The following is a 15,468-nucleotide window of genomic DNA, read 5'->3' on the forward strand; positions in this document are numbered from 1 at the left end:
CTTTTCTTCGTCAGGTACAAAAATTATTTCCAAAGCTGTAGATATAAATTTAATAATATCTGAGTAGATCCGTGTGTGACTTTTCTTTTACTGAATTTCTCTTTTTACTTCAAGATTCCAATAATAATTTCAGTGCCAACCTGCTGAGATTGACAAAACCTGCAGGAATGGTACTTTCTATATGTATCCCCTTTATAAATACTACTCAGTACTTCAAAGACTACTCCCATATGGACCCACACAGAGACGCCAGCTGCTGATGCACTTTTCTTTTTCGTTCAGATGTTCAAACACGTTGCCTTTGCTGCAATCAGTGATGTCACAGCAGGTGACGGCTGAAGGAAAACACCTGCTGTGACTTCACTTGTTGGCCTATGGGTTGATAATGTAAAACTCTACCTCTACTGCCATTTTAGATTCATCTGCATTAGGTTTGGGCTTGAACAGAAATCTGACAGAGTATGGTGCATTACGCTGCATATGCAGAATAACCAGAATAAGGGAACACCCTATATGAGTAATCTTCTGCTCATTGTGTGTGTTCTGAATGACTTCAACAACCCTAAAAGAGCTGAGGAGCAAAACAGTAGCGGCAACAGAACTATTTTTTTCTCTTAACTTGTTAATGAGGAGACAATACAGTCACTCAAGCATCGGACTGGTGCAAATCACAGGAACTTGTACTTTAGTGTTTTCATTTCAATACTTATATTCCACTATTTCTCAGAGACATATAATGTACAGTTGCGGAAAAAATTTATTAGACCACCTCTTGTTTTCTTCAATTTCTTGTTCATTTTAATGCCTGGTACAACTAAAGGTACATTTGTTTGGACAAATCTAATGATAACAACAAAAATAGCTCATAAGTGTTTAATTTCAGAGCTGATATCTAGGCATTTTCCATGTTTTCTTGCTAATAACCAAAATCACTTCAGTTCTTACATCAATATCTATGGCATTGTACTGACAAACACAGTGCTTTTAGGCATTCCATGTTTTCTTTTCTGTCTGTTTTAGTCACATGATACACACAGGAGTTAGGCTAGTACTTGATTGCATAACCATTGTTTTTGATGACTTGATGGTCTAATGATTTTTTCATTACAGTACATTTCAGGGTAGATTCTAAGTAGATCCTCCTCCTTCTTGGATTTACTGGTAAATACATTGTCACAAAGCTGAAAATATAACTTATATAAAACTACATGGTTCTCATAGGACAAGGACGCTACAAACATATAACAATCTTACAGAACAGATATATAGGAGTCCGATCAAGCGGTAACATGTGGACACATTTGGTGTTCAACAGTCTCTGTCATGTAAGCAGAGTAACTTATATGCATGTATTGTACATATTTGAGTGGGTATTTATAAGGACTTTAACAATATGCATAACAAAAATTGGGGAGATAAAATTTTTAGGTGAAAAATGTCAAATTACTGCTCGGTAACACATGGACTTAAAACGGACATCCATTTTTTTTAAGGTTTACGCAAACATTCAAAACATTCAGTTCTCGACAGAAATTGATATCAAGTAAGACAAAACCTTTTAGATATTACGTTCAACTATGTTGTTGTTGTTGTTGTTGTTATGTTGATAATCATATAAAATAATAATTGCTAAAGAGAGATCATAAGGAATAGAGATTGGGGGTAGGAGTATATAAGTTTGTACGTCTTCCTACTCCTTTTCAAGCATGTTTAATTTTATTTATTTTATTTTATTTATTTTCTTTTTTCTTTCTTATGTTTACTTATCAACCTTTTATGTATCCTTACTGATATTTTGTTGGTTGATTTTGTTTGGATTTCACTGTCTACAATAAAGATTTCAATCAATCAAATGCTGAAAAAAATTTTGGAGTAAAATATTGAAAAGTCTCAAAAGTTTTATTGACATGAGAATGTGGTAACACGTGGACAGGTTGCCATAGTAACATGTGAACGACTCTTTACCGTTTTATGCATCACTCAAAATCTTGACTTTTTTTTGAAACAACAAGCCAGATATAATCCCAATGCTTTATTTAATGTATTTAATACTAACATAGTGGAATTTACAACTTGTAATGGTCCATACTGATGTAGGTAAATTACAAATAAAGAGTAATTTCTCAGTAACAGTTCACAGATAGTCTTTTTAACCCTTTCATGCGTAGTGGTCACTACAGTGGACAATTACTCTACAGCTGTTCTCTTGTATATTCATGGGTTTTGCTGTTTTAGTTCCATATCAACCAACACAGTGGACACTTACGCATCATCTCATAAACTGCAATTCATACCATTATTGTAACTTTGCTGTTCTTGGTTGGTTCTTGAGTGGAAATCAATTGTTAATATTTATTTTTTGCATATTATGTCCATGAAGTGAGTAATAACTAGTATTAGAATATGTTAAAATGTGAGAAAACATCAGATTAGCTGCATTAAACATGGTTTCATTTCACTGTTTTTATATCACTTTATGATATTGGGTTTTAAATACATGTTTCTTTGCTTCAAGAATAAAATTCACGGTGTAGCTGAGTGGACATTATTGTAACTCCATGAAAAACAGGTTGATTTAAAAAAAAAAATTCAATCACATTGTTTTTTTTTATGCCTGAAGAGGAATAAAAACATTCTGGAAAAAAAATCTTGATAAAGGTTCAAACAATTTATGCATGAAAGGGTTAAATGTGACAGACTGAATAAATTTTCATATTTTTTAGATATAATTTTTTGTGTCAAATTCGAGCTATGGCTATGGTGTAAAAAATACAATCAATAAAATCAGTTGTAAGTTTTTTTCTTCAAGTGGTGTTTTAAAAAGGATAACAGTTCCATTAAATAGAGATCTTTAGCTAAAAAATTATAAATGATGTGTGCAAATTTACTTTTTCATGTTGATGTTCACTTTGGCTTGATCGGACCCATAGATTAAACTACCAAACAGTGTATAAAGGTAGTAAAGATGAGCAAGTCTTAAGCATCCGCTGCAGTACAACACACATAAATACTGCAATGGTAAAGAACCAAATACATCATCAATCTCCCAATCACTTTCAGCGATACCTGGCAAAACACTGCAGCCTGACCCTTTGATAGGCATCTTCGGTGTAGTTAGTGATGATCTAAACTTGTCCCATCTCCACAAAAATGCAATTGCCTTCGCATCGTTACATGCCCGCCGTCTGATATTACTGAACTGGAAGGGGAAGAACCCTCCTGCCTATGTTCATTGGATTGGAGAGGTGATGCTGGGATTGGACCTGGAAAAAATTAGGTATACAGTCTGCGGGTTGGAGGATAAATATGATAGAACCTGGTCACAGTTTATAATTCATATCAAGAACTTGCCTTTTTCCTGATTCCTTGTTTTTACTTAATGCATTTTTCTTTCTTCTTTACTCGTTTACTGCCATCTTAGTCTTCTCAGTGCCCACAGTCTGACTGCTGGGACTTCTGTTTTTTTTCCTTATGCAAGAGGTCCAGAATGTTGGTGATATGATCAAAATGATCAACATAAATTGGTTTGAGTCTTTTTTTTTTTTTTTTTTTGGTGTTCTGTTTGTCTATGTGTTTATATGGATGTACAGGGTGGGGAAGCAAAATTTACAATATTTTGAGGCAGGGATTGAAAGACAGTGTATGACCAATTAGTTTACTGAAAGTCATGAGAATTTATTTGCCATAAGAAAATTGACATAATAGAAAATGTTTTTATTCTATGTGTCCTCCTTCTTTCTCAATAACTGCCTTCACACGCTTCCTGAAACTTGCGCAAGTGTTCCTCAAATATTCGGGTGACAACTTCTCCCATTCTTCTTTAATAGTATCTTCCAGACTTTCTCCTAATAGTTTTGCTCATAGTCATTCTCTTCTTTCCATTATAAATAGTCTTTATGGACACTCCAACTATTTTTGAAATCTCCTTTGGTGTGACGAGTGCATTCAGCAAATCACACACTCTTTGGCGTTTGCTTTCCTGATTACTCATATGGGCAAAAGTTTCTGAAAAGGTATGGATAATAGTGTTAGGTATGATAATGACATCAATATATGTTTGGTTTCAAAACAATTGACGTAGTGCCTGCTGAGAAAAAACAACTAAATGTTCATTGTAAATTTTGCTTCCCCACCCTGTATTTGTGGGGATGCCACCTGGATTGGGGGGGGGGCAAGTTTAAGAATTGCATAAGATATGCCTTAAAGATATAATTGTAATGGAAAAATGATAAATAAAGTTGTTTAAAAAAAAATACATCACACATGTTGGCAAAACACTGACTGATCCACTGACAAATTTCAGGTTTCCTATTCAGATTTGATCTGTATTTGGCTGATGATACATCTTCTGCCACTAAGTGCATATTATAAAATGAACGGCAGAGCTCTATCATGTTAGTTTGAAGTGTATTCATAATGCACTATATTAAACTGTCACATGAATCTAGCAAAGTGTATAAAGCAATACCTTTCTTTCCCAATCACCCATAAAGCACCAGCATGTCCTGGAAAGACTTGAATGTGTCTTGCTGCATTAAGTCAGAGACCCCTCATCAAAGCAAAACTGACAACTAACAATCTCTCTGTCTCTATCTATGTCAGCGCTGCCCTGTCTGATGAACCATTTAACATAGTTCGACAGCCAAATGTATCCCCAGATAAGGATTCTGATGACTGTTAGGATATATCCATCAGCTCAGAAACTGATCCTGAATGAGACAGACACTGGACCAAAAGGAAACATGTCCATCAACACAAACTTCAAAATAAAATGTGTCCCTTAACAGACAGAAAAGCTGGCACCAACAAATTTTAGAAAGCAACAGAGGTCTGTGATAATAAAAAAAAAAAAAAAAAGTATCTGCAATATGGACCACAGCTGTGAAAGGAGTCCCAGTGTAATTGTCAGCGCCTACCAGAGTGTATTTGATGGATATTCGATGGCTCTTTGATGACTAAAATATGTAAAGAGCTCAGATCAAAGGTGACAGGAGTCTCTTTCTTGTACCAGATGACTGTTTATGAGGGGTCAGAAGGATATTCATGAGCTGCAGCCACACTGGCACTGAGAGACAATGATCAAACAAGTGTCTCCGATCCCCTTACAGGCACACAAAGACGGACACAACTAAGGTAAATTGAACAAGAACTTCCTCGCAAGTGAGTCTAGAGTGAGCATTCCCTAGTGTTTGTCATGTCCTTTCCCTCTTTCTTCCTCTCGTCTGCTTCAACAGAAACGACACACACAGGGGGAAATGTGCTGTGACAACACACACACAGAAGCACAGGGCAACACATTCATCAAGGCGACATGGGCAGATTGTCAGTGACACTCTGGAGCCTAGCAGGGAACCTCCCTGCACCAGCGACAGGGGTGGGCAGAACCGAAAGTCAGTCAGCCATGCAGAAGCCCTTGGTCAATTATATAAGACAGTGATTCATATACACACATATGCACACACACATACACAGCAGCATATCAACAGCAGGCAGCTAGTACATGCTGCCTTGTAGAGCTGAGCTGTGGTGACAGAATATCAGTACATTCCCCTTTACAACTTACAAACATCATTAAAAGTCCTCCTTTACTTTTTAACACCAGGCCAAGGGGGAAATAGTGGGGCTTGAAAGTGAATTTAGTGCAGGAGTGTCTGAAAGTGTAATACTGCTGACAGACAACTAGTTGTTGATTCCAAATTGTTGATTCCTATTAAAAAAAAAAAAAAAAAAACTCTAGAAATGGGTGTTTCTATGAAACTGGCGTCATTTTGGAACCTGGCACTTTGTCAGCTTTATAGACCCAATAATTAAGAGAAATGTAGACATATTTCCCCCAGGATGTACCTAATGATAACCTGAGATAAATGCAAAAAAAATTATATCCTTGCTCTGAGCCATCCCAAAATTAATGAATTTTTGATAAAATACTGGGGCCAAAAACAGGATCAAAACTGGGACATGAAAAGCAGTGCATTTGATCTGGAAAACATGGTTTGAAATAGTCTTATACACTACTATAAATAAAAACACTGTTAAATTTGATGATACTAGTGGTTTTTCTAATCCAGACATGCAACTTTTTCATGAATCTCAGTCTCATTCCAGGTTTTGTGAGGAACCCATCGTGTCCACTGGCGTTACATGCGGAACCTGCCCATTTAAACACAAATAAATTGTGAGTGATTTTGCAACAACGGTCATTTTTGTGAAACACTCTGCCTTGCATAATCAGTTTGATTCCCAAAATGTATCTGTGAGAGAATAAAAAGATATTAGGAAAAATATAGTAATTTTCATGTCCTTTTTACTGTTACATGTGGATTTTTTTTGTATAAAAATAATATAAAAAATATACATAAAAATGTGTTTTAGCTGCAAAATTGTTTCTCTTTTATAGTTATTAAAATTTATATATAAATATTTATTTTTAAAATAGACTCAAAGTGCTTCCAAACTTGCTTCATAACACTAGTCTACATGTAGTTTAGATTTTTAGCCCCTCTGTCCTGTACCAGTTTCATAGAAGCACCCAAATACAAAGTCAGTCATGTTTTTGCAGTCTTTTTGGTCTCATTCCTTATTCAGATTCCAATAAATGTTAATAAATTAATAACCCACTAATCAGATTTTAAGAATAAAAGAAGGTTTTGATGTTTCTGTGTATAATGGTCTTCTGTCACCCGATCATGCCGTTTCACTCTGTTCAACCTAAGAAAGATCAGGCCATACCTAACCGAACAGGCCACCCAGCTCCTGGTGCAGACTATGGTTATCTCCTGCCTTGACTACTGCAATACTCTTCTAACAGGCCTCCCAGCTTGTGTTGTCCAACCACTACAGATGGTCCAGAATGCAGCAGCGCGTCTGGTCTTCAATCAGCCTAAAAGGGCACATGTCACCCCCTTACTCATTGAGTTACACTGGCTACCCATAGCTGCCCGCATCAAATTCAAATCTTTAATCCTAGCCTACAAAATTCTCTGTAGGTCTGCTCCTACCTACTTAGGTGCACTGATAAAAGCTTATGTCCCCACGACCACTCCGCTCATCTGGGGAACGTAGTCTGGTGGTCCCCAGACCTTGCACAAGACAATCCAGGCTCTTTTCATGGGTCGTTCCACGTTGGTGGAACGCCCTACCAAGTGCTACAAGAACAGAGGCATCCCTGCCTATCTTCAAGAAGCTCCTGAAGACCCGGCTCTTCCGAGAGCACCTCCTATCCTAACACTTTCAAACATTCCATTTTAAATATTCTAATAAGGTTTTTCCCAGGATTATCACAGATTCTTCCAGGATTATTTCTGGACCTGCTGCGGTGGTCCTGCCTCTTCCCTGCCTTCATCATCACCACTCACTTATCCTCAACTGCCTCCATGTGTCTCCCCCTACTCCCCCCTTCTCCCCCAGTCTCTATCTTTATCGCTCTCTTTTTCTCTTTCTTTACCCTCTCTCTTTAACCCCAACTGGTCAAGGCAGACGTCCATCCTCCAGGAGTCTGGGTCTGCTCCAGGTTTCTGCTGTTAAAGGGAAGTTTTTCCTCACCACTGTCACCAGTCACAAGTGTTTGCTCCTGGAGGATTCTGTTGGGTTTCTGTAAATTGGCTTAGAGTCTGGTTTTGACCAACTCTATATATAAAGTGTCATGAGATAACTTTTTTTTTTGTGATCTGGCATTATATAAATAAAATTTGATTGATTGAGTGATTTAATTGGTTTTCCCCTGTAAGTCGCTTTGGAAAAAAGCATCTGCCAAATGCATAAACATAAACATAAACATAATGGATCTATATGTATAACATCTCACTGGCCTCAGTCGAACCTCTGCATAATAAACACAGCTCTGTTATCTTGACAGACAGTTCTATTGTAGTTATGGTTCATAGGTTACACAAAGTTTATCAGTGCTTATATTCAAAACAGTCCCACCCCTTCCTGTCAAGACCTATGAGACGTTATTTTGGAAAATAAGTGTGTTACAGTCAATAGTGAAAGACAAATCATGTTTTCATTGTATTTTAATCATGCAATCTTCACGTCACTATACCTAACCAGCTAGCATAAACTGCATTAGCTCATGTTAGCATAAAGTAGCTATTCTGCTAATTAGCATGCTTATAGATTACACTCCTGCTAAATTGATATTACTGTTCATGGATGTATTATTAAAACAGAATGACTCCAGGATGGCACTGTACTGAAAGTTGCTCATTAGGACTTATATGAATAAAAGTTTGTGGTTTTCCTCACGTTATCCAGTCTAGTGTGCATACTGAAGCACTCAGAGCTCAGACCAGAGAGCATATAAACTGTGCATTTCTGTTCCTTCTCTTATTTTCAAATCTCTTTTGTGGATGTTCAGAAAATCAAACACATTAAAAATCTCCATGTTCTACAAATTGATAGCAAAGCAGAGTAATATCCAACCAACCTGGCAGTTGCAGGAGTCCAATTAGCAGATTTGATCTCATATCTACAGGGAATATACTTTTTGGGAAGAGTATCTTTTTTTTTTTTATTAACCACTGAAGTAGTGTGAAAAGCCACTCGGGGAAACACGCTATATTCAACTCTCTTAACACATCCATGGTTTTACCCATCATCCCTTGCTCTTTTCCAGCTCTAATCTCTTGTCCAAATATGGTCACTTCTGCCTCTAAAAAGCCAAGAGGGTTGCCATATCCATAGGGGCTTTTGTCCAGACAGTAATTTAGTGATTTAATCTGAACATGCAATGAAATTTAACATATATGCAAACTAGCAAAACATACATAATAATAGAAATATCAGCAATCATAACAATCTTAGATAGAAGAACAGCACAATAGTTCCATTTACATACCCGAAAAGGGGTGGGAAGAAGTGCAAATTATTTAATCCCAGCCCCTCTGACTAAAATATTATTAATAATATATATGTCCCTCTTCCTTTTACATGACTCTTTTCGGCTAAAATTTGCTTAGAGGTCTTATTTATGTCTTTGTGCATAAGAAATCAATATAAGTGAATCCCCAAAGGAACTTTGTGTTGGTAAATGCAAGTTATGCAAATTTACAGGATTTCAGTTCTGTTGCAACATGTTGATGGTCATATGAACTATGTTTTCAGGTCAAAAATGTCCAATTTAATTACAATTAATGCTATATTTTCATGTCACAAATGGCCAAGTTATATTTTAACTGAATTTACCTGAAAAACAAATATTCTATTCTTTTAGATTCCCCAATTTTTCTTACAAGATTATATACTACATATCACATGTTTTATTTTTACAGGTTGCAGTATGGAGTATGGTGCTGATCCATCCTGCTTATGTTACGCCAATACATATATTAAGAATGTCACACGTCACTTTTTAAATCCACAGTTTTCTAATAATAAGCATTTTTATAAAGAAATAACAATTCTACAGGGTGTCCCATAAGTCTCCATACATAGGAGACATAACACATTCCATACATATATGGTTCTAACATGTATTTCTTTATATTTCTTCTTTATAGTTGTGTATGTATAGTTGTCTATGTACAAACTAGAACACTGAGGTCATCAAACGCAGGGTTACTAGCGACTCCCAGAAATATTACAAAGAAAATGGGGGACGCAGCCTTTACTAACTATGCACCAAAGTTATGGAATACAATTCCAAAAGACATTAGAGAAGCCAGTTCACTGAATATATTTAAAACCAAATTAAAAACATTTTTATTCTCATCAGCCTTTGAAAGGAGATAAAAATGGGGTCACAATTCAGGAACCAGGAATGTGCGCTGTTTTTATTTTTATTTTATTTTATTGTATTTCTGTTTTTATTTTTTATTTTATTGTATTTCAAATTTCATTTTACTTCTTGCACTTCAAAAATTCTATGTATAATCAAATATTTTAAGGTGCGCTGTTTTTATTTTTATTTTATTGTATTTCTCTCAAATTTCATTTCATTTCTGGATGTATAATCAAATCTTAATGTATTTTAATATTGTATTTTTTCAATCAATGTGAAGCACTGGGCTACAATTTCTGTATGAAAGGTGCTATACAAATAAAGTTTATTATTATTATTATTATTATTATTATTATTATTATTATTATTATTATTATAGTTCGTCAGCAGACATGCATTGAAATGTGTTCCCGACAAAATGGCAGTCATATAGAGCATATTATATAAATAAAAATGTCAATATTAAATGTCAAGAAACGTTTATTTTTCCTATGTATGGAGACTTATGGGACACCCTGTATATTGTTATTTACACATTAGTATGATGATAAACTATACAATAAATAATTATGATCCTACTTTTTGCACAGGGATCATTTGTGGAAACGGTGACATGGCTGCTGAGCATCAGTATGATGGGATCCGTGACAACCATGTCACATCTGTCCACTGCCACATTTTGTGTTTTTGTTAAGCCGTTATTGTTTTAGATCCACAATACTAACATTTATGAACAAGAGGATAATTAGCAATACTAAGTATAAGTTTATTACTAATAAAGTACTGGTACTGACCAGATCATCATGGGTAATGTCACGTCCGTCCACCAGCAAAAGTTTTCACATACACGTGCTATTCCAAATCCAATATTTCTGAAAATATAGCTTCCACTGTCAAATAATATCAGTAATCTCTGCACAAATGTATTAGCGTTATTTCAACACAGTTCTATGCATTTCTTACAACTTTTTTTTTTTCTCATTTGACCCCATAAGTAAATTTTAGCTGTTTTATATTTACATATCCATTCACACACACACACACACACACACACACACACACACACACACACACACACACGCACACACACACACACACACACACACACACACAAATAAATATAGATAACAAAAAACGGTACATACAACTTGACTTCTAGAGTGATGACACCCCATCCAGAAGACACAATCTTCAGTTTAAAGTCTGAAGCAGAGCACTTCCTCTTTCTCTCTGCTGATTATGTGAGTCTCTTCAGAGCAGTGTTAAGCATTATCTATTGTGTGAGATTACAGTAGAGGGAGGGTGGAGGGAACCTGCCCACTGGATCATATGAATTAAGGCATCAAGAATGGTAGAAAAAACAATCCCATACAAACACAGCGAAGTGGTATCAAAATATTGCCACTCACTGGAGGATCTGTTTTTCTGTGTATGACAACAATACGACACAAATCTAGTGACGGACACATAGGCGCACACACACACACACTGGACAAATCCCCATTAGGCTTTGCTGAAGTTTATTTAATCTCCTTGGAGGACTTGAGCAGTGCCAGTCTAATCCTAGCATTAGTATGAGGCATCGTGAGCAGGGAGACTCCTGCTTGGTCTCCTCGCTCTGCTATCGTACCTTCTGTGTTGATGAGTCAGTGGTGATGTGGTCTACATCAACCTCCTCCATCTCCCCCATCTTCAGACGACTCACCACCACTGATCCTGCTGTACACACACCATCAGATGACCTGAAGATAGAAAGAAGGACAAAAGAGAGATACATTGAATTTTGGCTTCTTCATGGGACCCATTAAATAAAAAGTATCTTCTGTTAAATGAGCTTCTCCTTTTTTATTTAAACTTGATTCAACCAGGAAAAAAGCTCATTGAGATTAACCCATAAAAACCCAAACATCCAGCACAGACTAAAACCATCTATTGATCTAAAATGTTTAATATCTGTTGATCCATTAATCCTACCGATACATGTGAATAATTGGTGAAAAATGCAGTTTGTCATCTTTTCATGGTCATCAGATATGACCCATTTGGACATTCAGAGGCTCTGTAGTGAACGTGGAAACACCGTCATCCTCTATCTGCAACACTGACTCACCAGTAAAACCCATGGAGTTGGATCAATAACAGTGCATGGAGACACTTGGTTTGTGTTCAGTTAGTGGACACTTTTCCATTGGACATCTGCGCAAAACTTTACCAATATTCACTAAATGTTGAAAAAACACAAGTGCGTAATGTCGGTTTTTCCATTAAATCACAAATGCAATGATTTGTTTATTTATTATTGCAAGATGACATGAGAAAACATTCCATAAACAAGGTGATGAACGTAAATATCCTGTTGATTTACAGATATATTCATCATTATCATAGATTAGATTTCATTCAACTTTATTGTCATTGCACATGTCACAAGTACACAGCAACAAAATGTAGTTTGCATCTTACCAGAAGTGCTTAGCCGTGATTAAATATTATATATTACAGGTTAAATCAGCATATGATAGCGTATTATACATATTATACAGTGTGTGCAGGTAGTGTGGTATGAATGCTATATAGTATACATCTACTTGAATGTCTATTATGTACAATAGTGCAAATGGGATGATTAAAATATATACAGAATATATATGTACAGAACATATATTATCCACAAAGAGGGGGTTGTTGGGTTGTTGGGTGGTTGTTGGGTATGTGCGTGTATGTGTGTAGGTGGTTAGGGAGTCATGGGAGTCACAGGGCAGAGCTCAACAGTGTAGGAAAAAAAACTGTTCCTGAACCTGGTGGTTTTAGTCTGTAGGCTCCTGTAGCGCCTCCTGGAGGACAGGAGGACAGCCCTCTATCCTGTACTAAACTCAAAAATGATTTGATTTCCTGGTGTGTCCACACATACCACACCATGTTTCTTTTAAAACTCTTCTTCGCCTGTTATGTCCATCAACATCCTTTTTGTTTTGTTTTCATGTGACTCTAGTTGAGGAAAAAGGTTTTTCCATTGTTGTTTTGCATGATATACCATTTGCGCTACGCCAAAAAATCACCTCTTGCCAGCGCAAAAACTTGTAATCGAAAACGAGAGTTTTGGCGAAATGGTGCTTTTTCCATTAGGAAAATTTTTATGCGCAAGTCATATTCCCACAATTTGAGGGTCAATGGAAAAGCGACTTGTGACATATTTTGCTGAAAAAGTCACTTTTTCTTCAGTTTTCTCTGTTTCTGATATAATAACCCTCAACTATAATCTGAGCTTTTATGAACATCTATATGATCAGTGAATTAAATATAGGAAAATTCCTGATTTTTACTGTAAAAACACAAAATATAGATGATAATATTATAAAAATGGTGATAAATCACTCAAGATAAATAAGAGAAAAAAACTATTTTGAAACTTCTACATAAGTAGCACTGGATCTTCACTGGTTAAACATCTCTTTTTCAATAGTGTCCTGACCAAGACAGCAGCAGCAGAAGTTACACCAAATAGAAACCACAGCCATACATCCACACTAAAAATACACATAAACACAATAAAAGTCTGTCCTAAAACCATACATCAGGGGTCACCAACCCTGGTCCTGGAGAGCTACTATCCTGCATGTTTTTGATGTATCCCTCTTACTTCCAACACACCTGATTCAAATGATAAGCCTATCATCAAGCTCTGCAGAAGCCTGATGCAGGATAAACATGCAGGATCGTAGCTCTCCAGGACCAGGTTGGTGACCCCTACCATACATAAATCGATAAACTAAGAAGATACACATAAAACACCAACCATAATTTAAAACGTACTAAAAGTATGCAACAATTCGGATACTTTAGGTACTTCCACAAGCCTTGTTGAGCCTCCTACTCTCTAGACCTAAAAAGCTTGTTTCCAGCCTTGAACAGGTTGTGAAATTATTAAGCTGTTTGACTAAAATTGGAAATCAGGCTGCTTGCTGACGGACTTTTGCCAAAGAGTCTGTGTGCAGAATAAAGCAGAGTCTTCTCCAGTGGGAAGTTGATAGAGGTGAAGGGAGAAACATTTTGTATGACTGTTCAAATAGTCGTCTAATAGAACAGGCTATGTGCCCTGACAGACACAAAATTGATACTAGAGTTTTCATATCAGAGAGCCCAACCAATCACTTTCCCAATCATGGGGCCATGATTAAGGAGCTGATAGAAAATCTATAGTATTGGCAGAAAGACAGACACTCACAAATGAAGAAAAATCCTCCTTGGGCATCTCACAAGCAAGTCTGATCACCTAAACAGACCAGTCCCTAATGTGCTCTCCGGCTGGAGAAAATATTGGATGTTGTGTGCCAGCTAATGGTCTAAGGAGACAAGGGGAAAGATGACACACCCCTGCCTGGGGAGAGATGGTGATGGAAGCAGAAAGGATGCTTTCAAGGCCAATCCATCTTGGTCAGATACAAGGGAGAAAAATCTAATCACACCCAAGGGAAGGGTGGAAGGGGAAGTAGAGAAACAGGGGAAAGAAGAGGAATGCAGGGGAAGACGATCGGGTGTACAAACAAGGAGAGGGAAGAGAAGAAGAGAAGGGAAGGAGTGCCTCTGTGGTGGGATGCTGGGATCTTCAGTTAGTGCTTTATGTCTTACAGCAATCCCAAAGCAGAGAAAATAACACAGGTTGATTTATAAATCTAATCACTGTCCCGTCCCTTGCCAGACACCTATCTCAGTGTTGTTTCTGCTCATCTTCTCACCCCACCCCCCCCCCCCCCCCCCCCCCCCCCCCCCCCCCTAATTCTTCACCATCCCTCTCCCTTCGCTCTGTTTCACTCTGCAACACAGAAGTGAAGCACAGGAAAAGAAAGTCACCCTGACTTTGAACAAACAGCATGTACTGACAGTGGACCACACATAATCGAGGAAATGGAGATTAACATGCATCACATTCAGCGATAGTCCTCCGAAGGGAAACCACTGGGGTTATCGAGGCCCTCTACTCTTTAGATTGCTCTACCTCAATCCACTAATGAAACTCTAAATTCAAACCAACAGAGCGGCCTTTGTCAGAATCACTAATACATTATGCCTTTAAGGGAGGCAATGTCATTTTATTTTTAATTATGTGGGGAAAAAAAAAGTCAGCACTTGATCACATACAATCTTTATATATTATTTTGTGGAAGAAAAAGACACCTGCAGTTCATTCAAAGAGCAGACACTATTTGATTTAACACCATCAAGGACTGCTTGCAATTTTCTTCCTAAAATCAATCACAGGAGAAAGCAGAGAAGGTAACGTTCGAACAAAAAAATGTCTATTCAGCTGCAGAAGCCCTTTTTTTTTTTAGTGTACACTCAAACTTACCTCAAATTAACTTTTGATGAGAACTGTAGATTAAAACCAAACCCGTCGCCCACTTCCCTCCCACATTCACTCTTTTCTTTCTTCCACCCCTCTTTCCGTCTGCTTGAGCTGGCATGGAAACAAATCTGCAGATTGTTCTTTGCCTGCAAGCCCATCTTTTTAAAAATCTAATTGGCCCACAATCTTTTTTATGACAACACTTAATCAGGCAGCTTTGTTAAAGTGACAAAAATAATGTGCTTAAAATGCCTGCTGTGAATTTGGCACAATTCAAAAAATAATTAGTTATCAGGGAAGTGGCTTACATTTAACAGTTATTCTCTTTTCAAAGCCTCTCTTGCAATTTACAAACACATTTCCCAAAGTAGGAATACACAAAGCAATTTGTCTTAAACCTCCA

The 15,468-nt window shown here is 37.0% G+C and overlaps 1 protein-coding gene across 5 annotated transcripts in view; it reads right to left on the reverse strand.

Moving 5' to 3' along the window:
- Positions 1–15,468, reverse strand: part of inpp4b (inositol polyphosphate-4-phosphatase type II B) — a 306,898-nt gene that overhangs the window by 126,350 nt on the left and 165,080 nt on the right. For 4 of the 5 annotated variants that reach the window (XM_030140356.1, XM_030140349.1, XM_030140365.1 and 1 more), the window contains one exon: positions 11,352–11,463. In XM_030140356.1, coding sequence (XP_029996216.1) covers positions 11,352–11,463 — 112 coding nt within the window. Of the gene's footprint in view, positions 1–10,866; positions 11,239–11,351; positions 11,464–15,468 lie in introns of those variants that run through there. The other variant, XM_030140380.1, reaches the window with a different exon arrangement.

Source organism: Sphaeramia orbicularis, chromosome 1, assembly GCF_902148855.1.
Source record: "Sphaeramia orbicularis chromosome 1, fSphaOr1.1, whole genome shotgun sequence".
Taxonomy (NCBI): domain Eukaryota; kingdom Metazoa; phylum Chordata; class Actinopteri; order Kurtiformes; family Apogonidae; genus Sphaeramia; species Sphaeramia orbicularis.